Source organism: Mobula birostris, chromosome 16, assembly GCF_030028105.1.
Source record: "Mobula birostris isolate sMobBir1 chromosome 16, sMobBir1.hap1, whole genome shotgun sequence".
NCBI classification, from domain to species: domain Eukaryota; kingdom Metazoa; phylum Chordata; class Chondrichthyes; order Myliobatiformes; family Myliobatidae; genus Mobula; species Mobula birostris.
The window spans coordinates 36,062,516-36,088,518 of record NC_092385.1 but is presented as its reverse complement, the minus strand read 5'-3'; the positions used below and the strand labels follow the sequence as shown (position 1 = coordinate 36,088,518).

Below are 26,003 nucleotides of genomic sequence, written 5' to 3'. Positions count from 1 at the left end.
TGCTGTGGTGTTCAAGGTGATTTTTTTCAGATGAGATGAAGAAAAGGCACAAGGGTTTTTGTTAGCTATGGTACTTAGGCACATGTATCTAGTTAGGGTATTATGCACAGTACTTTAGAAATTTTATGTATTCCTCTGTACTGCCGCAAAAAAGAACAAATTTCATGACCTGTATGATAGACCTGATTCTGATATGGGTCTTTATAGTGGACTGAGAGTGGGAAGGGGGCAGGCAGAGGGGAATCATGGTTGGGGAAAAAGGGGGAAGGGAGAGGGAAGCACCAGAGAGACGGATGTTCTGTAATGATCGATAAGCCAGTTGTTTGGAATCGAATGACCTTGCTTGGTGTCTCAGGGCTGGGTGTGTCTACACCCACGCCACCTCCCCACCCCAGGCACGTTTTCTGTGCCACTAGTCCCACACCCCTCCCGTGGTGCTCCACCGTCGCCATTCCTAACTTCCTCTGCTCTAGCCAGATTTACGAACTCGCTCTCTGCTCCACGTTGATGAGTACAGTATTATCCAAAAGTCTTGGGCACCCCAGCCCTACATATGAGCTTAAGACTTTTGCACAGTACTGTAGAAGAGTAATTGGAGAAGGTGTCATGAAGAAAGTTGAGAGGAGATAAGGTCAGCAAAGAAATGTTCGTATTAACTGATGTTACAATGATTAAGGACACAAAGTAGGAGATAATCACTGATTTCAAAAGGAAATTAAATATGCGTGAGGAAAATAAATTTGCAAGGGAATGGGACTGACAGAACAGGCCTTCAGAGAGTGGTACGGACTGGGTTGGTTGAACAGTTGATTCCAGTACTGTCATGTCTCTGTTCCAAATGACATCACTGTCCATTAGGTGGATGTAAAACAAGTTTGCACTTTCAGGAAAGTGATATCTATTCTTCTACCAATATCTGTAACTAGTTTGATAGCTTTTGGTTTGAACCTTGCTGTGCCTGATTTGGTGACCATGTTTCCAGTGTAATGTCCGTGACTCTCTCGGTTTGAAAGTATCTTTGGACATGTTGAAATTGTTGAAGGTACCTTATCGATGTTATTTTCTCTGATGAGGGGTCTTTTCCCAAAACGTTGACTCTTTATTCCTCTCCATAGATGCTGCTTGACCTGCTGAGTTCCTCCAGCATTTTGTGTGTGTTGCTGTGTAGAATCTCTTGTGTTTGTTATTTTTCTCTTTTGGACAGAAGAGTTCCTACTCCCTAGAATTCCCTTTCCAAGCTAGTTTGCCTACTTTCCAAATCCAATCTGTCACCGAAGTTTTCGTCATTTTTGGAAGTTTTCAATTTAAATTGTTCTATAGTGGCTATACTTGCATGTCAGCTTTGTCGGGTCTTGCCTTTTATAAGCTAAAGCTTTGTCTCCTGAATCAGGTTCTCCTTTTGTCGAGCTCTAGTGGTGCAATCAGTCAGTGCAAGGCACACGGTGGAGAATTGCCAAAGCGAGCGTTAGCCTCCAAAGCAAGTGTGGTTTTTGGCAGCATGGTAGTATAACAGATGGTGTAACGCTTTCACAGCACCAGCGACCTACGTTCAATTCCCATTGCTATCTGTCAGGAGTTTTTTTTAACATTCGCCCTGTGATCGCATGGATTTTCTCTGGGTGCTCCAGTGTCCCCTCACTTTCCAAAGATGTCCGGGTTGGTAGCTTAATTGGTCACATGGGCAGCACGAGCTCGTTGAGGCAAAGGGTCTGTTACCATGTCATACCTCTAAGTAAATAAAACAAATTCACAATCACCTCTCTCTATTGTCTGACATTTGCTTTTTGTCCTCTTGAGTCCTCGGAATTAGCATTCTGTTGCAGCATTGCTTTCTATCTTCAAGTTCATCCACTTGTCCCTGATCACCTGATTTATCCTGCGCAAATTGTACTTCAGCTGCCTCTGTCCTGCCCACTGGATTTCTCTCCCTTTATTCAGCTGTTTCTCCATGGAAACCCAGCTGTCTAAACTCAAGCATTTGTAGCCCAGAAGACCTTCTGCAGCACTGCTTCAATATTCATTGTGGTCATTTATGCAGCTAAGTTTCCAGAGGGCAGGGCTATTTTTCTGGAGTCAAAAGTTCAATTCTGATAGTGCTCATGAAACACCGATCTTGTCCTAAGAACTTATCTGATTCAGTGATGTTCTAAACCTTTCGATAACCAGCCCAGACTGTGTGTGACTCAAAACCCACAGAGAAACTTTGGATTGCAACTTTAAGGAATATATGCCACTTGTATTCCCTCAGAGGAACATTTTTAAAATTCAGAATGAAGGACACCTGTATTCCACTCTGCTGTCCTGAATTATCTCCAATGAATTAAGGTTCTTAACTGCCCTCTGATGTGGCCAAGGGGCAATTGTGATGAACACGACACAGCCGCCTTGTCAGCAACATGTTCATCTAGTAAACAACACACAGTTAAAAGTTTTGTTGTAGATTACCTCAGATTGTATGGTAGCCAAGCAGATGCAATCTATTTTCTGCATTCCGTCTTTTCTGCCAGAGTTATTTTGGGGGAAAAGCATCGTAACAAATGCTTCCATGCACTGGCTTCTGGCCAATTTAAACTAAACTCCTGAAGAAAACAATAAAATTAAGGAAAGTGTGATTACTCAACCACTATCTGTGGGCCTGGAGGAGGGAAAAAATAACCGAAGGGAGAGTTAGCTGTTGAAATGAACATATTTTTTCTTATTTACTGCTTGATCTATTGGTAATTCAAATATTTTGCAATTGATCATATTGTTCCTAATAATTTCTTGATGTTAACTGACAGAAATTAATCTAGAATTTCTGTGGCAGTGGATGAAAGAAAAGGAGTGTCACTGGTGTTTGTGGCAGAGAAACCCCCCAACCCCCACCCCTCAGAAACCATATAGTCACAGGGAGAATGTACATATTTCTTACAGACAGCCACTGGAAAGGTGGTTCCTGGCACTGTAAAGTGATTGCATTAACTGCTATGCTACCGTGACACCCTTAAGAATGAGATGACTTATAACATAAAAGTTTTCCAGGGAATTGTTAAACAATATTTGAAACCAGTCAAACTTCCCTAGTTGCAGGGATTGGTGGCGAGTCAGTTGTGTATCATCTCCTTAAATGATTTAGATAAACTGATCAGCAAATGTGCAGGTGGCACCATGTTTGGGAACATGGTGGACAGCAAGGAAGGTTATCAAAGCTTGTAAAAGTGATCTGGACCAGCTGGGAAAAATGGACTGAAAAGTGGCAGATAGAACTTAATGCAGTCAAGTGTGAGGTGTTATACTTAAGGAGGACAAACCAGTGTCAGACATGCGCTGTGAGTGGTAGGGTACTGAGGTGTGTGGTAGAACAAAGGGATTGGGAATACAAATCCATAATTCCTTGATAATGGCTTCACAGGTAGGGAGAGTCGTAAAGAAAGATTTTGGCACATTGGCCTTCCTAATTCAGGGTATTGAGTACATTTATTTAAATAAGATATTATTTATAATAAGATATGATTTGAAGTTTTGAGTGCAGTTCTGGTCATTTGCCTACAGGAAAGTTGTCAATAAGCTTGAAAGAATGCAGAGAAAATTTGTAAAGATGTTACCAAGACTTGAGAACCCAAGTATGGTGAAAGGTTGAATAGGTCTTTATTTCCTGGAGTGCAGGAAAATCAGGGAAGATCTCTTATGTATACAAAATTGAGGGGTATAGATAGCATATAGGCTTTTTATGGAGGTTGCGTGAGACTAGGGCTAGAGGTCATAGGTTAAGGGGGAAAGGTGAAATACTTAAGGGGAATCTGTGCCAGAACTACTTCCCTCAGGGGGTGGTGAAAGTGTGGAATGAGCTGCTGGTAGAGGTCGTAGATGCAAGTTCAGTTGCAACATTTAAGAGAAGTTTGGATGGGTACATGGATGACAGAGGTATGAAGGAATACAGCTGAGGAAAGTGCAACAAACGGCGGGAATTAGTGATTTGAACCACTGTGCTGGAGGTGGATTTGTCAACTGCTGCAGGCATCTTCTGCTAGCTGATAATGGAGCATTCTCTCCCCACTCCTTCCCATCGTTTCGAGCCACAACAATTGGGGGCTGGGTCAAACCAAACCGAACCGAATTAGCGAGGACGACTTTTGGCCATTCTTCCTATGCTTGCCAACTCTCCCCTCAGAGCTGTTTTATGTGATCCTCACACAAACTCCCGTTGTTTGGTTCATTTCTGGCATGAAGAATATGGGGTTAGGTCCAGTTCCTAGGAACATAATCCTGTCGTAGCACAGTAACTGTCTGTGTTCATTGGCAGTGTTCAATATCCTTGTATTTAAATTAAGTTGGACGTCATATTCCTCCGTGATTTCATTTTGTTATATATGCTGCAAATCTGTACTTTTGGAAGCAAATGGCAATGATTCCTGTTTTTGCAGAGTTCCATTATCAAGAAGAACGTTTGGGCAGACGGGTTTGGTAGTAAATACATGGTATGCAAGTGCCTCACTGATCAAATCCATTTGGGTGATGGCAATAAGTCAACATCAATTCTACCTGGACAGGAAGCAAAGCAAGGTCAGTGGTTGATGGGGCAATTGGGTTGTAACTTAAATGTTGATATGCAGATTTAATTTCTGTTGATAATTCATTAACCCCACCCCTCCTTGTGACTTCTAAGGAGATCATTTTAATATTTCTTTTCCCTCCTACAGGCAAAGATCCCTTCAGCAAGAAGTCTCAGCGATATTGCAATGGACTTGACTGACACTGGAATACCTAAAGCTTCTAAACTGGCAAATGAGGATCGAAAAAATCCAATTATAACAGCTAGTAATGGCAGCCTAATCTCCTCAGGTAAACTATTTGCTAGGCACGTTCTCAACATCCCATCAAAGGTGTTTCAGCAATCATTAACAATTTTCTAGAAGTACCTGCTTTTACATGTATGTGGTATAGAGTCATAGTGTAGGGTACAGCACAGAAACAGGCCCTTCAGCCCATCTAATGCATGCTAAATCACTGAAACTGCCTGCTCCCATCAATCTGCACTGGGATCATAGCCTTCCATACCGCCACCATCTATTTAGCTATCCAAACTTTTTAATGTTGAAATCAAGCTTGTGTGCACTGCTTGTGTTGGCAGCTCATTCGACACTCTCTCGACCTTCTGAGTGGAAAAAGTGTCCCCTCATGTTCCCCTTAAACTTTTCAACTTTCACCCTTAACCCACGACCTCTAGTTGTAGTTCCACCCAACCTTAGTGAAAAAAGCCTACTTGCATTTACCTTATCTATACACCTCATAATTTCATATACCTCTATCAAATATGTCCTTAGTCTGCTACATTCCAAGGAATAAAGTCCTAACCTATTCAATCATTCCTTATAACTCATGTCGTCCAGACCCGGCAACGTTCTTGTAAATTTTCTCTGTACTCTTTAACCCTATTTGCATCTTTCCTGTAGTAGGTGACCAAAACTGCACACAATACTCCAAATTAGGCCTTCTACGACTTCAACATAACATCCCATCTCCTATCGATAGTGCACTGATTTATGAAGGCCAATGTACCAAAAGCTTTCCTTATGCCCCTACCTACCTGTGACACCACTTTCAATAAATTATCGAGTTCTACTCATAGATCCTTTTGTCTACAACACTCCTCAGTGTCCTACAGTCACTGTGTAAGACCTGCCATTGTTGTTCCTGCTGAAATGCAACATGTTGCACTTGTCTGCATTAAATTCCATCTGCCATTTTTCAGCACATTTTTCCAACTTGTCCAGATTCCACTGCAAATTTTGATAGACCTCCTCACCATCCAATACACCCCCAACCTTTGTGTCATCTGCAGATTTACTGGTCCAGTTAACCACATTATCATCCAGATCATTGATATAGATGACAAACGACAACAGACCCAGCACTGATACCCTGCGGCACTCCACTAGTCACAGGCCTCCAGTCAGAGCGGCAACCATCTACTAGCGCTAAGAATCCCTTTGGATTTTTCTTCACCTTGTCTGTTAGGGAAACCATGTGTCACCTTTTAGTCCTCCTGATTTCTTTCTTAAGTGTTCTCTTGTCTTATTTGTACTCCATTAGTACCTCATTTGTACCTGCCTGCCTATACCTGCTATGCACCTCTTTTGTTTTCTTAACCAGGACCTCAATATCTCTCGAAAATCAAGGTTCCCTACACCTGTTATCTTTGCCTTTTATTTTGCCAGGCACATACAAGCTTTTTACTCTCAAATGTCAGTTTTGGAGGCCTCCCACTTGCCAAGTAGACCTTTACCAGAAAACAGCCTTTCCTAATCCACACTTGCCAAATCCTTTCTGAAACCATCAATGTTGGCCTTCCTCCAATTTAGAATCTCAGTCTGCAGATCTGATCTATCTTTTTCCCTATTTACTTTGAAACAAATGGGGTTATTACTAGATGCACAGTGTTCCCCAACGCAGATTTCTGTCACCTTCCCTGATCAAGTATCCCACACTCTGTCGTTGGGACCTCTAGGTACTGACGAAGGAAATTTTCCTGAACACGTTTGGCTAACTCTAGTCCCAGTCAATACATGGAAAATTAAAATCACCTAGTATCACAACCTTTTGTTTATTGCAGCAGTCTGCGATCTCTGCAAATTTATTCCTCTAAATCCTGCAGACTGTTGGGTAGCATAGTTTTATATTTGTAGCCAAATATATATATATATATATATATATTAGAACAAAACTAGCCTCATGAAATCTTAAAATATTATTAGAGACGATATGTCATATCTAGTGAGTCTGTGTTACGGTCGGCTCAACCTAAGCATTGTTGCTAGCTTTGCCCTTACAGAAGCTCAATCATCTGTGAAAATCAATAGGTGGAGACAGCTTCTGATGATAATGCAATGTATTGATTTCAAGTTCCAGTTAATGGAGTCTTTACAACACAAGAGACTGTAATTCTTTATATCTAAATTGATTTTGTTTTCATTTTCAATATCCAATTAATTTAAGCTTTAAGGCAGTGTGTACAGGTACATATATTGTGCAGAATGAGATTCATCTTTAAGGTTTGAAAATAGGAGGATTTGATTGCTTTTTTTATAAATCAAGTTCGTTCTGACAAAACTCTGTAGTGTTAAATTGCTTTCCATTTGAGAATGGCTAGGATTCCTGGTATTTTTAAAATGAAAATCTGCAGTTGGTAATCTGCAAGGTATTATTTATTGGCACGTGTGCCAAGAGCGTGATGAAAGACTGCCAAACACTGCATGGAGCTGATATACCTATAAGTTAGTAGTAACAATGTCCCTCATGCCAGATTCTGCATTCCGTTTTGACTGACCACACAAAGACCCCTTCAAATCCTGAAGGGAGCACATCTGTTGTTCGAGCGGTTCTGCATTATGCTGTTTTGAATCTACAAGAACACAGCCTTATTACATATAGTAACCTTCATGTCGTTTAGACGTGACCAGTAACAATGGCATGCATCCGTTTAGGTTCTCAGGATTCTGAAGTCAGTGATGAACTCAAGAAAGAAAAACTTATTGAATTGAAACAGCGTCGAAGTGCTTTGGAAGATGCCCTCAACCAAAGAACAGAAGAACTAAAGAAGATCTGTTTGCGAGAAGCAGTAAGTATAACCTTGTAAACATGCGATCAATGTTTTCTGTACTCTGCTACTTTAAATAGGTCTCATCATTGCAAATGTTCAACTGTTTCTTTGTGTTTCTTTTATGACTGTAATTTGTGTCAGCTGTGTCTCGGTAGCATTTCTCCTCTGAGTCAGAAGGGTGGATGTTCCCCTCCCACTCAAAAAAGCTTGAGCTTAAAATTTGTGTTGACAGCACTGAGGGAGTCAACAATCGAGCAGGTTGAGCCTACACTCATTGGAGTTCACAAGATTAAGAAAAAAATACTTCTGAAACATGTATTCAGAGGAGACAGAAGACTGCGGATTCTGTAATCTGCAACGACATGCTGTCTGCTGGAGGAACTGGGCAGCATCTGTGTGGGACGGGAGTAATGAATCTCAGTCATGCCTGAAATGTCAACAATTCCTTTTGCCCTCACAGATGCAACTTGAACTGCTGAGCTCCTCCACCAGATTGCTTGTTTATTGCCCTTGCATTCTGAGGGGACTTGAGAAAGTAGATGCTGCAAGGATGTTGTCCCTCTTGAGGGGAACCTAAACAGAAGCAACACAGTTTCAGAATATTCTGACGAGAATAAGGAAGAACTTGTTTTCTCAGGGGTCGTTGAATCTTTGAATTCTCTGCCCAGAGAGTTATGGATGAGGTCAGTTGAATATGTTCAGAGCTAAGATCTTGGGATTGTCATGGCTCCTCTGTGGAGGGACAGGCAGGACAGTGTAAGTTGAGGCTTGATGATCTATCGTCTAAGGTCTCATTAAACTGCTCCAGAATCTGAATGGTCCTCTTCTGAATATGTTTAAGAATGTGACCCTGATGATGAATTAAACTCAGTGCTGGTATCTTTCACAATTGTTGTCCATTGAGCAAGACCTGAAACTAGGTAATCCAGTTATTGTTGCTTCACTGTTAGTGGAGATGCTAGAGACTGTAGCTGCAGGACTCTGGAGCGACAAACGAGATGCTGGAGGAGCTCAACAAGTCGGGTCACGATTTCAAACTGTATTCTCCACTGAAATTCCAGATGAAGGGTCTAAACCCGAAATGTTGACTGTCCATTTCCTTCCATAGGTGCTGCTTAATCTGCTAAATTATTCCAGCATCCTCTTTGTTTTGTTAGTGGGGCCATAGTGCAAATTGCTTGCCAGCTTCCTCAGATAACAGCAAAGGCCCCTCTTCAGAAGTATTGATTGCATTTTTTGGATGCCCTACAGTTTGGGGGAAAAAAAACTCTTTATAAATACCAATTCTCATTTTTCTTGCTGCTTTCCATTTTAGGAATTAATAGGAAAGCTACCAAAAGAATATCCACATACCTTGGGAGAAGAGCTCCCACGTGTCAGACGACGAGTAGGTACAGCTTTCAAACTGGATGACACCCTACTGCAAAGTGAGGAGGCAAGTACCCAAACGACAATGTGACTGATCGGAAATAACAAAACAAAAATGTTGCATTACGAAAGCCATACTTCACCTTTAATTTCACCCCGTACTTTTAAGCCTTGAAGCTAGTTAATTGTGAAGATGAAAGTGTGTTTGGAGTTCTGTGCCACAGGTTCAGCAGCAAGTGGCATTCTTTAGCCATGAGATCACACAGACTGCACTCTTGCCAAAAATTTGCCCTGCCCTAAATTTCTTTTCTCAGCAGGTGCAAAGGATATACAATCCACCGTGAGAAGTTCAGCTGACAATTTCTCTTTGCTGCCCTCCCCCTCTGTGTCCCCCGCCCACACCGAAAAAAAAAAAGCCCACTCCCAGCCACAGGCTAGATTAAATCACAGGCTCTCACATTTATTATATACAAATATAGCTCTTTTATTGAACCACGACTGGAGATAATTTTTCACCGTGCATACCAGCAGATGATTGTCATCAGGAGAAGAATGTTAATGTTGAAACGACATTGGCACATCGTTATGGGTGCGGGAAATCATTTTGTGGAACAGCCTTAATTTATCAGGAAAATAAATACGCACGAAGTCGGCCGCATTTATTGCTCATTAGAAGGTGTTCTCAGAAGATTGTAATGTTGATTGTAGGATTTTTACATGTCAGTTTAAAGCTGAGTTGAAATGCCAGTTTAAAGTAGAGTAGAAATGTGTCCCTAGTTGGTAGTGCTGAAGTACCACACTGCAATCTGCCTCCAAAGTTGTTTCATTAACTTCATAGAGTCAAAATCCTATGCCCTTCAGCCCACAGCTGACCATTGAACTGCCAGTCCTTGCCCCTCTTGCTGCAGCCAAGTCTCACTAATGGCCACAATATCATAATGCCACATGTTGATCCATGCTCTTAAATTCATCAGTCTTGCCTGTAGTTCACCTTGCAGTGAAATAGAAGCAGCACAACTCCGGATATTAGTACCACTGTGCTCATTGCCAGTCAATTTTTGCCTTTGCTTGTAGACTCATCATCTACCTTCCCCACAGCCGCTCCACTCGGTGTTCTGTCAACTTAGTTCTTACCCCTTACACTCTAGATTGACCTCCCTCCAACACCCACTGCACTAGTAAGGATATTGGTCCCCTTCCAGTTCAGGTGCAAAGTGTCCTGGTTATATAGCTTCCACTTTCCTTGGAGGAAAACCCAATGATCCATCAATCTGAAGCCTTCCCTCCAGCACCATCTCCTTCGCCATGTGTTAAACTGCGCTCTCTTTCTACTACTTTGCCTCGTAACAGTAACGTTCAGAGGCGTGTTAAAATGAGTTGCGACAGATACACAAAACATTCATTGCCTGTTAATCAGATGTGAATTTCTAGGTGGCAATGAGATTAAATGGTAATTTATCTGTTACTGTCTGTGTTGTAGGATCCAAATTTACAAGATCTGGAGAGCAAGTTTGTCATCCAGCAGAAAATTGTGGAAGCTGCAAAGAAATTAGCCAATGACCCTGAAAAATGCAAGAACCTTAAAAAGAAGAGAAAACAGGACTACATTGATGCTTTGAAAAAGCTTCAAGAGATAGAGAATGCCAGTAATGAGTACAGAATAAAATGTGGACGGAAACCTGTTCAGAGAGCCTCCCTCATAATTCCAGGTAATAAACAAATGACTAATCCACTTCCACTTTTTTTAAATGATGGCATTTTAAATAATAATCAGTTTAGCTGAAGAATTTCTCACCATTTGTGAGGAGGAATAGTAATAAATTTTCCAGAAAATATGATAATAGCATGTGCCTTTCTCAGCAAAAATTCAGTAGGCAATATTGGTTTTGCTGATTCAACCACTCATGAATCATTTCACTTTCCCCCCCCCCCCCACGTATAGATGAGGTCATACCCTCAGAAACCAGTTCTTTGTCGGACACAAATACAGCAGATGATGGTAAGTTGTGAAAGTATACAAGTTAAAATGCTGTTATATGTACAATGTCACCATGTGCCCAATGTGCTTTAACACCAAGGATCCAGTTTAACCTGTACATGTACATTCCTGATGCGGGGTCTCAACCCAAAAACATTACCTATCCCCCTGCTTCACAGATGTTGCTGCACTGAGTTCCTCCAGCAGGATTTCTTTTTGCTCCACATTCCAGCATCCTTGTGTCTAGTTAACCAGTGTGTGTTTTTTGCATGGAAAGTTGCACAAGTAAGTTCAAAACTTACATTCCTTTGAGGAAGAACAATTTTTGAAATTGAATTTACAATATCATTCGGAAGTGAAATTAGTTGGGATTTTTTTTTATCATTTTGTCCTTGCAAGGCATTTTGTGAGTGATTTTATCAAATAAGAGGTGGTATTAGCATAGCTGTGTGCAGGTCCCCAGGCCATTCATCTTAGGCACACCCTGTCTCGGTGGATACCAGTGGAGTGTGCAGCAGCAGCTGTGGACTGTTTTCCTGTGTGAGTTGGTACTTGCGTAGCAGAACAATGTGTTCGAGCAGCACTCTTCACAACATGCAATCATTGGCCACTTTATTAGGTACCTTCTGTACTTAATACAGTGGTGGCCGATTGTAGGTTTGTGCTGTTCTGCGTACCGCTGTTGTAACACCTGGTTATCCGAGTTGCTGTTAGCTGGAGCCCATCTGCCCTTTCTATTTAACAAGGTGCTGTGCACTGAACTGCCACTCACTGGATTTTTTTTTTTTACTTCTCTGTAAACTCTAGAGCAGAGGTTCTCAACCTTTATGCCATGGACCAATACCCTTAAGCAAGGGGTCCATGCTCCCCAGATTGGGAACCCCTGCACTAGAGACTTGTGCAGGAAAATCCCAGGAAATCAACTGTTTCTGAGATACTCAAACCATCCCGTTTGACATCAGCAATCATTCTACAGTCAGTCACTTAGATCATATTTTCTCCCCCATTCTGAAGTTTGATTTGAACAGCAATTGAACCTCTTGACCATGTCTGCATGCTTTCATGCATTGAGTTGCTGCCATATGATTGGTTGATTAGATATTTGCATCAACAAGCAACTGTACAAGTGTACCTTATAATGTGGCCATTGAGTGTAGGTCATCATCTAAATGTTAAATTGTAATACTGTTTGCAAATCAATTGAACCCTGTTTTGAGTAGTTCATAATTTCTAAAGTGACCTATTGATTGTAATGGCAGATGATGTGCGTATTATGCAAAGGAAAAGATCCTTTTCGAGCCAGCAACCTCCAAGACCAGTTCCACCACAGTCTCTCGAACTGAGACAGAGTCGACAAAGGAGGAGTTCTGCAAGTGAACAGTTTCATGATAAAGCACACATCCATCCTAGGTAAAGCATGCTCTGATTCATAGTGTATCTGTGACTGTTCGTGTTCAAAATGAGAACTATTTTTTTCATGATTCATCAAAGTTTGCTGCATTATACATTTGTGTTTACCTTGTTTCATTTAACCAGTCATTTAAAACACAAGCGTAGAAAGGAACAGTATTAGACACAGCACCAATAAATTAATACGGTCTGCCTCCACATGGTCTGTATTACCTGCCCATTCATGTGACTGTCTGAATGCTGCTTAAATGTTGCTCTGATTTCTGCTTCTAGTGCTTCCCTGGAAGCATTTTAAGGCACCTACCACTCTGTAAAAATTAAAAAACCATTGTCTTGCAAATCTCTTTCAAATTTTTCCTCTCTCACCTTAAACCTATGCCCGCCGGTATTTGACACTTTTACCCTGACTCTTGACTCTGCCCTATCTATTGCTCTCATGATTCAACCTCTATAGCCCATGGAAAACAGTCCAGGTTTATCTAATACACTCCAATCTAAGCAATATCCTGGCAACCCACACTGCACCCTTTGCCAAGCCACCTAATCTTTCTGATTGTTCAGTGACAAGAAGTGCACACAGTACTCCAAATGCAGCCCAATCAAACTTTCATACAGCTAACAGCGCTTCCAACTTTTACATTCAGCGTCCCAACAGATAAAGTCTTTACCGACTACTCCACTTGAATTACCGCTTTCAGGGAGCTATAGTTTACATCCACTGCTCTACCCTCATCAATCATCTTGATTAGTTCCTCAAAAAATTAATTCCCTAGTAGATGGCCAACCATCCCTAATGAGTCAGTGCTTTTCAGGTTCAAGTAAATCCTGCCCCTAAGAATCTTCTCTGATGATTTCGCTACCATTGATGTGAGGCTCACCAGCCTAAAATTTCTTCTGAAGTAAAGGAAGAGCATCGGGTATTCCCCAGTTTCCTGGCACTTTGCCCGTGACTAAAGAGGACACAAGGATCTCTTGCTGAATCATCAGCCTGATTTCTTTGACTTGGCCAATTTGAGGCAATTTCTGCGTGAGTCTTGAAATTTCCCTTTTTTTCCCCAGCCCACCTTCTCCTTGACTTTCACTGTCCTGTTTACTTAGGTATTCAACAGTTTGTTACAGGCTGAACTTTGTTTCACAGAAATAAATTAAGCAGTTCTTCTGGCCTTGTGCAACACACATCACATAACTTAGAAGCACTCCTTCATGCTGGGTAGTGGGTCAATTTTACTCATTTGGAGAATTCTTGGTTGGCATATATTGAATCTGCTTGGGCATCACGGCAGAAAAATTATATAATACTCCTTCACAAAATGCCTCTGAAGCAAAAGGTCAAATTGAGTTTAAGCAAAATTTACTCATATTCCTTATAACTGGTTAATTCCTTTAAGGTGGAAAGGTAGCTGTTTTCGTAACATTTATTTGGAACAATAATTTTGGTGGTTGTATAACAAAATATTATATTCCTAAACTTAGTAGTTAAGGTTCTTAAAAGTTGGCTCAGTGCTAATTTAACCTATTTTAAAACGGGATTTATTTTTCAGATACAACAATGACGGTTGCTACCTGCAGGATATTTTGCATGGACACAGGCAACTGAGCTCAACACACAGCAGCCCTTACAGGTCTCAAGCTAGACAATGCCATGGAGGAAGGAGTATGCCTGCGACGCCAGTATTGACTCGCAATGCTTACAGTAGCAGTCAGTTACGGTATGTCCTTGAAGGGCCTGGATGCTTCTGAAAAAGACTCCTTAATTTAAATATACTGGAGTAAGCCTTCTTGAAATCAAAAATTAATTTGATTATGTTTCCTAGGGAAGGAAGGCAATTAAAGATTTGCATGTGAGTTCTCAAAAGAGCTTTAAAATATTAGAAAATTCATGTATGATCAAATTTGAAATGAAAGAGCTTTGGATTAATGGGCAGCCTAGCTACGTAATTGAGCAAAATGAAGAAAGGAGCGCGGCAAACAGGTGTAAGTTAGCCTTCCCTAAATTAGTGAGAGTACAAAATTAGACAGCTTCTCTTTTTGACATTTAAATGACCTGGATATCTAGGACACATTTCACATTTTGCTGATGGCACGAGTTTCAAATGTAGTGATCAGTGAGGAGGATAGTGCCAGACGTTTGGTAGACTGGGTGAGGAAGTGGTTGATGAAATTTCATCCAATAAATTCTGAAGCCGATAATGCAAATTTAAAAGGCTGATGATGCAAATTAAATAATACAGTTTGAAAGGGGGTGTAATGGTAGAATGATTGATGACTATGGGGGCACAATCTCCAAAAATAATGGGAAGAGTTGAGAAAGCTTGAATGCATTATTAACACACGAGTACATAAACAAGAACAGAATGCTGAACAATTAGAAAACAATCTTTAACTGGAGAATAATGACACAATAGTTTAGGAAGGGTATCATGCCCTGGAGGAGGTGCAGAGAAAATTTACTTGAATGATAAAAGAAAAAGGAACTTATATTTATCAATATATTTCACAATATTTGAATATTCTAAACCTCTTACACCTATTGAAGACCGTCTGAAGTGCAGGCACATGACATTTAAGAAATGCAGCATTCAATTTGCAACCAAAAAAAAATCCACCAACAACAATGTGAAATTGGCAAGATATTTATTTATTTATTTATTTATTTATTTATTTATTTTTACCAGTAATGCTCCTTTGAGAGATAAATTTTGACCTGATTTTTGATGCTCTTCTCTGGCAAATTTCATGTCCATTTGAGAGCATCTGAACCCTCTCACTGCAAGTTAAGTATTTCTGGCCAGTACAGTACATTATTTTTTATGACAATTGATGTCACCCTAAATATTTGGGCTTAAGACTCTTAAAGTTTGACTTTAAGTCTACAGTCCTCTGATTCAAAGACTCTTAGTGTTACCAACTGAACTGCAGTTGACTTACAAGGCCAGGGTTGAGAGGCTGATATTAAGATGGTTTTGTTCACCTTGTAGCAGATGAGGTTAAATGAGATTTATTGAGTTCAGCAACACGAGTTATAACTTATTGTCTTGTGGTGGATGAGTGGAAAGTAGGTTAAGGTAAATGGGAAATGAATGTGAGAATTTGTGGATACCTTTTACGTAGTGAGTTGGTCAGGAATGTCTTGAATGGGTGATAAGAGCTGACTTAGGATAATTTTGAGAAAGGAATTGGCTACTTGGAGGGAAAATATTTGCAGATCTATGGGGAAAGTGGTTGGGAGGGATTTAATTGCCTTAACTTTAAGGACTTGCCATTGTCATAGTGAGCCGTATGATTTTCCATAGTGTGTGATATCCAGTGCACATAAGTGAGAATTCTCCCTTCTGTTTATTGTAGCTACAGTGTAGATTTTTTAAAGTCTTTCTCATCATAACAGAGAGGGAGGCTACTTGACCTTTTCAGAACTTGCCACCTCCAAGCAGACCAAACCCATCATTCCTTTCGCCCCTTTCCTTAGTGATAAGACATAGGAACAGAACTGGGTCATTTGGTTCATCGAGTCTGTTCCACCATTTAATCATGTCTAATTTATTTTCCCTCTCAACCCCAATTCTCCTTCCTTCTCCCCATAACCTTTGGCAACTTTACTAACCAAGAGCCTATCAATCTCTGCTTTAAATATACCCAATGGCTTGGCCATCTGTGACAATGAATTCCATAGATTCATCACCCTCTGACCTGCAACTTACACAATTCTTTACTTCAATCCTTTTGCCGTGATCCAACATTAAGAAGGATTGGAATAACCTAGAAAAGTGCCTTTGAAATCTGGAAGGAAACCGGAGCACCTAGCAGAAATCCAAACCTTTACAAGGAGAACATGCAAACTACCTTGTTTATGGCAATCCATTCTCTTGGATTATCTTTAACCATTCTCTAGTCGTAACCTATTTCTGATATTATTTGACATATATCTGCAAATATGTTTGGGAGCTGGTGGAGCCAAAATCGGTAGGCTACTCTTTCACAGCCCTAGTGACCAGTTTCTGGCATGGCTTGTGCTTTGTGTGCGTGTTGAGTTTGTGTGATTGCTTGGGGTTTCCCCTTGGTTATTTCAGTTTCCTCCCGTGTCCCAAACACTTGGGTAGGTAGGTGTGTGGTTGGAGAATGAAGGTAGAGTTGATGTAAGAAAGAATAGCTTGCAAGAAAATAAGTCTGGGAGTGGGATTGTATTAAGAGCTGGCATAGACTCAATGAGTTGAACATCATAAGAAAATATGAAGCATTGGACAGGAAGGTGAAAAGTGTCTGCATTCTGAATAATCATTGGTTCATGCGTAATATTTCTTAAAGGCCTGATGCTAAACTATATTCAAAAAAACCATTTGTGTGGAAGTAATACTCTTGTTTTCAATTCTTGTTACCACAGACCCGATATTTCCCCAGATCATTTTAGACAGCGCAGTGGCAGCTTGGAATCGCAGTCTCATCTCCTCGATGAGGGTCCCAGTGAGAGGGCCATATTCCCCCTCACAGCAGCCCAAAGAAGTAGCAGTACTGACCTGCTGGACGATGGGTCGTCCTACACCAGTCAGTCCAGCACCGAGTACTACAGCGCACCGAGCAAGCCTCCTCAGTACTACAACACCATGACAGTAGGATGCCGGTCAAGGGAAAGGCGAAGACACAAAAAGCCGAATATATCCTCTGCCCCCTCAGGGAGCATGCCCAATCTTGCACCAAAGGACGCAAGGAATGGAGTTTATCAAAATTCTTACAATCAGCCTTCTTCTGATTATTATCTTCCAGGACATCCACCATACAGTGACTATGAGCCTTATGGATACACATTTGAAAATGAAACTGAAGGTCACTATAATGTTAAAGCCCCTTACAGATCGGCATATTCTTACAATGCCGATCATTATCGAGATTACAGTCACTTCTACCAGGAAGATGTTGACAGTATGTCTCAAAACCCATACGCAACACTGAGGAATATGCGTAGGAGAGGGGCTAAAAGCGAACAAATAACCAAAAACATCCAGAAGGCATTGGTTGCAGAAAGCTTGCGAGGCTGGTATGAGCGTGCCTCAACTCACAAGGATCACGGCCTGCAGGCAGGTTTGGACTTGGACAGGGGCTCACAACAAAGTCTGGGGTTCGCTTATATGCAAGGTCCTTTCTCTCCAGCCAACAGGGCTACATCCTTTACGTCTGGTAAGTGCAAGTCTTCAAGCGTCTTTGAGAAATTGTTCTTCACAGCTTTAAAAAACCTTTGCTGACAATTGGCAATGTAAGCTTTCCACTGTTTTAAGTTCTAAAATGTGTTTCTTGTAATTCACTTCTTAAAAGTGTATTTCCACCATTGTGGATGTTAAGAATAGAAAGTGAAACTTTGAGAGAACGTTAATGGAACACATTTTCTAATTTGAAACTAGTTTAACAGCAGGTAACAGGAAAACGATTTAATAAACACCACTGCTAGCTCTGTACTGTAATATTATCTAGCAGTAACTCGAACTGTTGGGCATGTGACTTCAGATTAAGTGTCCTTGTTCTATTGCAGAATTGTTTTTCATAGCAAAGTTACCAAATGCAGTTTACTACAAAGAAGTGTTAGCCTTAAAAGTAGTGTGCAAACAGGACTTGAAATGACGATACCAAAATGAAAATAAGAATAACAGAAACTAGTTTTTTTTACATTTTTTTGTTTTTTAATATTGTCATGATTGGAAAATAATTGGACCTATTATGTACCCATGTATTAAATATAATTAGTTACTTTGAAAAAAAAATTGAATCTGTGAGCACGTAAGATGGCTGAAGGTGGATGAGTTACCCTATCCTAAGTAAATTATCACTCTAAACATGATTTGTTATGATGTAAACTGCATGCAGTAGAATTCAGCTACAAAAAGTAGACCAGGAAAAGTAGCAGATCTGCACAAAGTAACCTGCCTTTTGTAGTGGATCGAATCCAGTTTGTTCAGTCTCGGGGATTTGGAAATTGGCAGCATTTTACCCAAATCTGATGTGAAGTGCGTACTCATTAGAGTGGCAAATGATTAGGTAACTGCTAACAAAGAAATAAGAAAATGGAAATTGTTGCCTTTTCTCTATCTGTATTTGGAATCTAGGCTGTAATTAAATGTATCAAAACTTTAAGATTCAACTAACATAGCAAGTAATAAATAGGAATAAATTGCAGACATTTTGAAAACATGTTTTTTTTTCTTTAAATCCCAGTTTCTTCAGCAGCAAGTACAGGAACCTGGCGGAGCCAGCTCACTGTGGGCGGCCAGGACTTTGATCATATACCTTTTACAAGTTCTTTCAATAACTCCTACAGCAATACGACATTACACACCAGGTGAGTGACAATAAAAGTCTAGGCTCGTCTACGTTGCTGTTCACAAAACTGAAACGATATTTGGATCAACCCTGCCTCTTGGGGAAAGGTTTTCTTTATTCTGTTTTTGTGTTCGATGATTATCCCATTTTCAGTGGTCCCCACAATTTTAACCAAAGGTTACTGTTTAACAAAGACATCTACTAAAGAGGAAAATAGTGTAGATAGTGAAGGAGCAGGATTGAGTCAATAAGAGATTGAAGGGGCTTTAGATAATAGGGCACTTGAGGTGAATAAATTAAGGAGACACATTATCTTAAGGGTAAGTGAAAGTAATTTGTACTTACCAACACACAAAAGGAAGCGTTTTGTGAAGACGAGATGATAAGTGAAAATCGTCCAGAGACTAATGCAAAGTACACTACATTGGTAGTGTAGAGGAGTGTACAATGTACTAAATTGTACAGCCATCACAAACTACTATGGACTAATTTCACTCATGCTAAGGTTTAGGGCCAATGTATTTTGCTCTTAATATGCAAAGTATAATTTTCAATACGTTCTTGGATCTTGAGAAGAGGAAAGGGAATTGTTTGTCAAAACCCTTTAGCACAATGATAAGCAGCAGTTATGGCTTATGAATAAAAAATTCTTGATTAGGTTGGATAACCATTAGTGTATGCCTTGTAATCAAATTTATTTCAAACACAAAGTCTCATCACGGTGATATTTAGCAGAATTCCTGATGTGCAGTTTGCGCACCGAGCATCCTCACTCAGGTAGTCTTTCATGTGGACAGCTTCTATAGTACTGTGCACCTGCAGCAAACAATGGGAGGATAATATTCTTCAGCACTAATAATCACTGAATCATTAGAGATTAGGGTTCTACCAATGGCAGAAAGTAACTTGTAGCACAGACAAGAAACAAGTATTAACGTTAGCTGGTTTTGCAAAACCAATGGAGTTGGCCAGTTTGAGCATTCTTTTAATGCCACTGCCACAAAGGCCTTCTCACGAGAATGTAAGAAGTAGGAGCAGCAGATGACCACTTTGTTCTTCAAGCTGCTCCTTCATACAGTAAGACCTTGTCTGGTCTATTACATCGTCCACTAATCCATTCAATCTCCATATTTCCCAATTCCCTCAACATTCCAGGGTGCAGATGAACTTTCTGCCCTTGTCATCTGATATTTTTGCTGTAAAGCGAGATGCTTTGCTCAGTGCTCCCATTCTCCATTCGATTCATTAACTGATGTAAGAGTTTTGAACCTAATATGTGTGATGCATGGTGACAGATGGGCGAGCTACCACTGGACACTGTTGCCAATGTATACAGGCAACTTTATAAACATACATTACCACTGTCAAGAGAAAAGTGGGGAAAATTGGAGAATATAATCTCAAGATTCACTTCTTATTTTGCTTGTCGGTCATTTTCTTGTAGGCGTAGCTCCTTCCAGTCTCTTGATGATCCTTTTTCTACTGAGTGCCACCATTTCACTGCCGTTGGCACAGCTCCTACCAGACACTCATCCGCCTCCTCCACCTCCTCTTCCTCCTCCTCTTTCTCATCCACTTCACCCACTTCCACTTCCCCTTACAAAGGAAGAGAGTATTTCTCTAAGCGTAATGACTGCAGCCAACATCGTACCTACAGAAACGAGATATTCATTAAATACTCATACGCAAAATATAGTCAGCGGTAGTAAGTATCTTTGCGTATTTGTGTGTGGCTGTTGATGTCTATGCTTGTTAATGAAGCTTGATGTTAGCTGAACTGCTTGCTAACAATGCTTGACATTATTTCATTTGCTGCCACTGTAAACCGTTCTTAGTGTAATGCCAAGCTGAGGTTTAAGCTTAACGTTACTGATGCTTTATTGCTCTAACAAATGGCCAACAGCTGGAAAACTTAAAACAAAGTTTTGAATCTAATAAACTAATCAAAGATCCAGTTTTCCTCCAAATTACCATTGCAACATTCGTCCAAAATATCCATGCAGGTGCCTGCTTGAAGACATTTTAAATTTTATTCCTTTATTAATTAACTTTATGCTAAATTATTGTAGATTGATTTGGAAGCAGGATCTCGGCTTTCCATTAGTTGTATTTGTTCCATTTTAAAGAATTGCCTCCAAACAATTCCGTTATTGAGATAAATGGATCACTTAAAGTGCTTTAGCTAAATCTGGTGCATCAAGTCTAGGGAAAGTGGAAAAACAACAGGCATTTTGTTCTTGAGACTTGAGTATCCAAGTGTTCATGTATCTGAAAGGCAGAAGTCAACTCCACATGACAAAATCCATTCCAATAATCTATTCTGAATTAAGTGGCCAATTGATTTGAAGTATTGAGGATACCTGTAAAATGAAATCTCAGAGTAGCCAATGATGGAGAAGGTTTCAGTTCTCCAGAATTACAGTGAAAATTCTGGCAAGATGTATTCAACCCCAATTTGCTGCTGTTTCTCTTTCTGCCACTGCATCCAACTCAAATGTCTGGATTCTGCTACCACCGAGGAAGAGATTTGAGATATCAGTGATGTTGCTCTAGCTATATGATGTTCCATTCTGAATACCATGTAGTTAAAATGGTATTGAAATCTTCATATCTGGGTAAAAATATATCCACCCACCAAAATAAACATAACATAATAAAATCATATTGAACTCTTTGAAAAATTAAGTCCCATTGGTCAAATTTCAGAAGAGGTTCAGCATACACACATTTACTAATTTACACATGTAGCACATACACATACAAAAATGGATCTGTTTCTATCCCGCAGACACAAGGAAATCTGTAGATGCTGAAAATTCAAGCAACACACACAAAAAATGCTGGTGAACGCAGCTGTTGAAAGATCAGTTAGTCCTGACGAAGGGTCTCAGCCGGAAATGTCGACTGTACCTCTTCCTATAGATGCTGCCTGGCCTGCTGTATTCACCAGCATTTTTTGTGTGTGTTGCTTTGTTTCTATCCCAATGTTATATGTTAATTCAGCCATTATTGGACAGCTTGGGAGATGATGGATCACTTAAGGCTACTTCTATTGTTACTTTGGCCATAACTAGCAATAACTCCAATCCTTCCAAAAGTTAAATGTGACTGAAAATGATAACAAGCTTTACTGAACATTTCTTGAACTGGTCACATTTGAAACCAAATATAAATGGCTTTAAGAAGATTTAGGGAAATTTAAAAATCCTGTAAATTTGCAACTTGGCAGATTTTATATTAAAGATAGAATTATGTTCTGGATTTTCTTTTAAATACACAGAATATCTTTCTATCAAAGGAAACCTAACAACCCACAAGATGTTTCCCTTGTGACTCATTCTTCTGCCATCATTAACAGTTTTCTGTTTCTTAATGGCCATGATTATAGAACAATGTCAGTAAGGTTTATTGACAGAAGTAAACCTGATGCAGGTTTTGTCAGCATGAGAACTCCTGCACGGCTATTAACGGAATCACATTGATAATGGCATTTCAGACCACCCACAGTTTGAATATTTTATGTACAGTTTGAATATGAAATTAGAAAATACTGCTTCAGGAATGGAGTCATCATAAAATGCTTGTGGCAGCAAACCAATGTCAGTAGATTAGAACAAGGGCAGGATGTCAGTTCTTTGCGGGCTAAATAGATAATAGATCCTACTATTAAAGAACCATGTTCATGAGACCTTCAGTAAGTGGATTTAGTTAAACCAAATTACTTAAACATTTTAAAAGTTAAACTTTGCAACTTGTGATGAATACTTTGCTAACTCTTAAAAGATGTCCTTTTTTTCTAAAAAGGAGTCCTTTATAACTTGTTTCAAATATTTACCAGACCTTATCCAGAAAGAATGTATTCAGACAGTGGAGAGACAAGCCAGCTGGAGGATGTGTATGACAATGAGCAGGTGCTGCTGTGGCATGAGGATTCTAAACCTGGGACTCTGGTTTAAGTGACTACTGGCTGACTTCAACATATGGAAAATTTAATCAGTGTGCCTTGCATCTTTTTCAATCCACTTGAAATGGTTTATTTCTACAAGTAGAAATCACACGGAAAATTTCAGTGTTTTCAGAAGGTACTGTACCTGGATGCTGGGAAGTTCATTCCAACCATTTTGCAGAAGAAGTGATAGATTGCAAACTCCACACTTCACGGTTCAGTCAAGTTTCTCTTTATACCTACAGTACATTCTAAAGGCAAAACCTTAAGCTGATGAGTTTGTGTTCAAATTGAAGCATGGAAAGATGGCACTTGGAAATCATTTTGTTTTTACTGAAAATGCACTTTTCAAAGACTGATGAAAGTAGTGCTCTCCATTGTTCAGTGAGCAAAGAGGAATTGTGCTTTACGTATTGGTATAAAAGAGGACTAAGCAGGGTAGTGAGTAACTTTGCATATAATTAAATGAAGATCATCTTGTAATTTGGCAAGAAATTGGTGACTCTCTGATTACTTGAATAGAATATAGTGGGCTTTTAATTTTACAAAATGATTAGTTGGAAATATGGACCAGAAACTAATAAGAAATGTTTTGTTAAAACCATGAAATCTTTTCTAAAACACGACATATTTTGCATTTGTGTGTTTTTTTTTAAAAAATCATTTGTTAATATAATGTATCGGTAGATTTTTCAAAATGGTTATTTTTTTGCAGGTGGTGGGGGAGGATGGAGTTAAAGAATTTTTGGATCATATAGTCAACCCTGCAGAGTAGCATACTTACCAAGTTATTAAGGGGTCAAATATAGCTGAATGGTTAAGTCTTTCCAAATAAAAAGCACATGGCTTCAGAAGCAAAAAAAAAATGCAATAAGACTTTTTTTTAAACAAAAAACAAGAAGCACAGTCCTAATTACGGTTGTTAGGGTGATAGCACAAACTTCATTTTGATTAATAACTGCACAAGATATGCAAGAGAAATCTGAGCTGAGATAATATAATTCCTGCAGATCAGGTGCAGTACTATTCTTCTTCTCCACTAGAATTCATCAATTTGTATCAAAAAATTAACCCAGTCACTTTTGGCCATCTTAAACTGAAAAGAGCTGGCAAGTATTATGTAAATGGCTAATGTAATACTCTAATGAATGAAAACGCTGCCAAGATTCATTGGATAAAATGGTTGGATGATACTTTTCTGAGATATGGAAGCTGCATGTTCCTTCTGTTGAACTCTTCATCTCTAGGATGTTGGATTTATTTTTTGAAAATAATAGCACAAGAATATGAGGAGGAAGGGAAGAATCGCCCATAGTTTAGACTAAGGATTTACTTGTGACATTTTCCAGAATACATCAAAGTTCTCAGGTCCAGAATCAGTTACATGATGTATCCCACCAGTAAAAACTTTCCAGTGGTCAGTATCCATCACATTCGGACTTTGATCATTTGGACCCGGGGTAACCATGCCCACAAACTAGTTCAGCAGCCATGGATTACAACTTTCGAAGAGAAAGGGACAAATAGTGGTTCTTCCCATAAGCTGAAGTCTGCTTTTCAGGCTGTCATTAAGGCTTAGTGGAATGGGATTCAAAATTCATTTCTGAAAGAACAGTGATTTAACAGAACTATGGAAATAAATAAAAGCAAGATTCCATGCAGGACTTCTTCCACAGTCAGTAAAAATTAACCTCCTATGTTTTCATTTGTATATGAAGTGCTCATGAGGGTCACACTACCTCACTATTTCTTTGAAAATATATACATGTTCACCAGTTTAGAACCTGGAATTCACCACAATGCATGAATTTTATATATTGAAGGCCTACCAATTTATTCCTGGTTCTAAATGGTGAATCCATGCTTCCCATGCTGGAATCCATGGAAAGGTGCTGTCATTTCTTTTTTTTTGACAATTGTGTTTATGTAAAGATTTGAATTGATACTTTTTGTGAACATTTTTATTATTGTTGTTCCAAAGCATGTAATATATATATATATATATAGTAAACTAATTTGGTAAGCTGGTTCTTAGTCATTTTTTTTATTCAGTGAGAAGTTTCGATTTATGTGGAAAATTTGGAACAAAGCTTTTAACTTATTCTTTTGCATATTTGTACAGCTTTACCCAGAGAGAGACATTTTTGTGTATGCTTTTACATTATACTCCTCTCTTCCTTGCTACTATAAAGATGTGCTTTTAAAAAAACAGGAGACCAATAAATAAAATGTATGTACATCGCTACACGTTGTAATTTTGTCATTTTACACAGCTGCCCTCATCCTCGTGCTTCTATCATATTTCTATATTTTTCAGGATATTTTCACTTTTTAAATATACACTAACAAACAAATTGTACTGAACCAAGGACTCTGCCCAAGCCCTCCACTTGCGCTCAGCTGTCACAGTGCAACTTAATGAACTGGTCACATTGGTAAGGCTAGTGACAAGATTCAAATAATATCAAGCCCACGGGCTGTTAGGTTCGGAAGTCCCACTCCTGGAAATGCTCCTGACAGGCTTTAACAACTGTTGGCATTGTATGAAAGTTGCAATAGTTCAATTGGTTTTTAGATGTCCCTGTACATCAAAGACATTTAAAATTGAAGTAATTATTTCACATTTTTGCAAGATAAATATTTTAATAAAAACATGACTAAAATAATTAAAACAATTTGCTTCCCGTTGTTTTCTGTAAACCAACAATTCCTATTGAAATCATTGTGGTCTCAGATGTCCTGTCAACTATCTGACTGGAAATTTCCCTGATATGATTCTGGATAATCCCAGCCGCACTGAGCCTGGTTATTGAGTCCTGGGATACAGCATGGTGAAACGTGTGGTGCTTCTGTTATTAAGGCCAAACATCTGCGCTTGAAAGCATGTGCACATGTAGGCACAAGGTCTACAACTTACACTCAGTGAAACAACTTGAGCATCGAGTTCAAATCCGATCTATCTGGTCCATTAGCCTGCAAGCCTTCAAACTGCAGTACCAAGTTAATGATTACTTTAATGATAGCTTACCCAGATAATTTCTCTTCATTCCTTCAGTACTATTCAGATGTCTCATTTAAGTCTTACTTTCCTGTCTGATTGGCTCAGGGAATAAGTTGGTTCTGTAAAGTAATGTAACAGAAGATTCACGAAAAACAGGCAGCCAGCCATTCCATGTTTGCATTCATAACCCCCCCCCCCCCCCCCCGCAGGACATCCCACAGGCCACAGCCATTGAAAGAAGCCTATTGTTATTTTTTTAAAAAAACTTTGAGTTAATGGGTTTTATTTCCTTTAAAAATGACATTTATCCACTTAAAGCAAGTTAGGTATATGTTGATTTGAAATTAATTTGCTTGTGTTTATCATTCAAGTGCAGTTACACAACCCTCAAGCAACCCTTTACTGCATGCATCTAGTT

The 26,003-nt window shown here is 39.5% G+C and overlaps 1 protein-coding gene across 3 annotated transcripts in view; it reads left to right on the top strand.

The window, feature by feature from the left end:
* The window catches only part of LOC140211098 (FERM domain-containing protein 4B-like), a 342,398-nt gene extending 317,349 nt beyond the window's left edge, over positions 1-25,049 (top strand). For 2 of the 3 annotated variants that reach the window (XM_072280549.1, XM_072280547.1), the window contains exons 13-24: positions 4,404-4,542; positions 4,680-4,821; positions 7,464-7,597; positions 8,895-9,014; positions 10,428-10,656; positions 10,890-10,946; positions 12,185-12,335; positions 13,877-14,044; positions 16,714-17,504; positions 18,534-18,657; positions 20,083-20,343; positions 22,477-22,562. In XM_072280549.1, coding sequence (XP_072136650.1) covers positions 4,404-4,542; positions 4,680-4,821; positions 7,464-7,597; positions 8,895-9,014; positions 10,428-10,656; positions 10,890-10,946; positions 12,185-12,335; positions 13,877-14,044; positions 16,714-17,504; positions 18,534-18,657; positions 20,083-20,343; position 22,477 — 2,317 coding nt within the window. In that variant the 3' untranslated portion in view covers positions 22,478-22,562. Of the gene's footprint in view, positions 1-4,403; positions 4,543-4,679; positions 4,822-7,463; positions 7,598-8,894; positions 9,015-10,427; positions 10,657-10,889; positions 10,947-12,184; positions 12,336-13,876; positions 14,045-16,713; positions 17,505-18,533; positions 18,658-20,082; positions 20,344-22,476 lie in introns of all 3 variants that reach the window. The other variant, XM_072280548.1, reaches the window with a different exon arrangement.
* Positions 25,050-26,003: the final 954 nt, after the last annotated feature.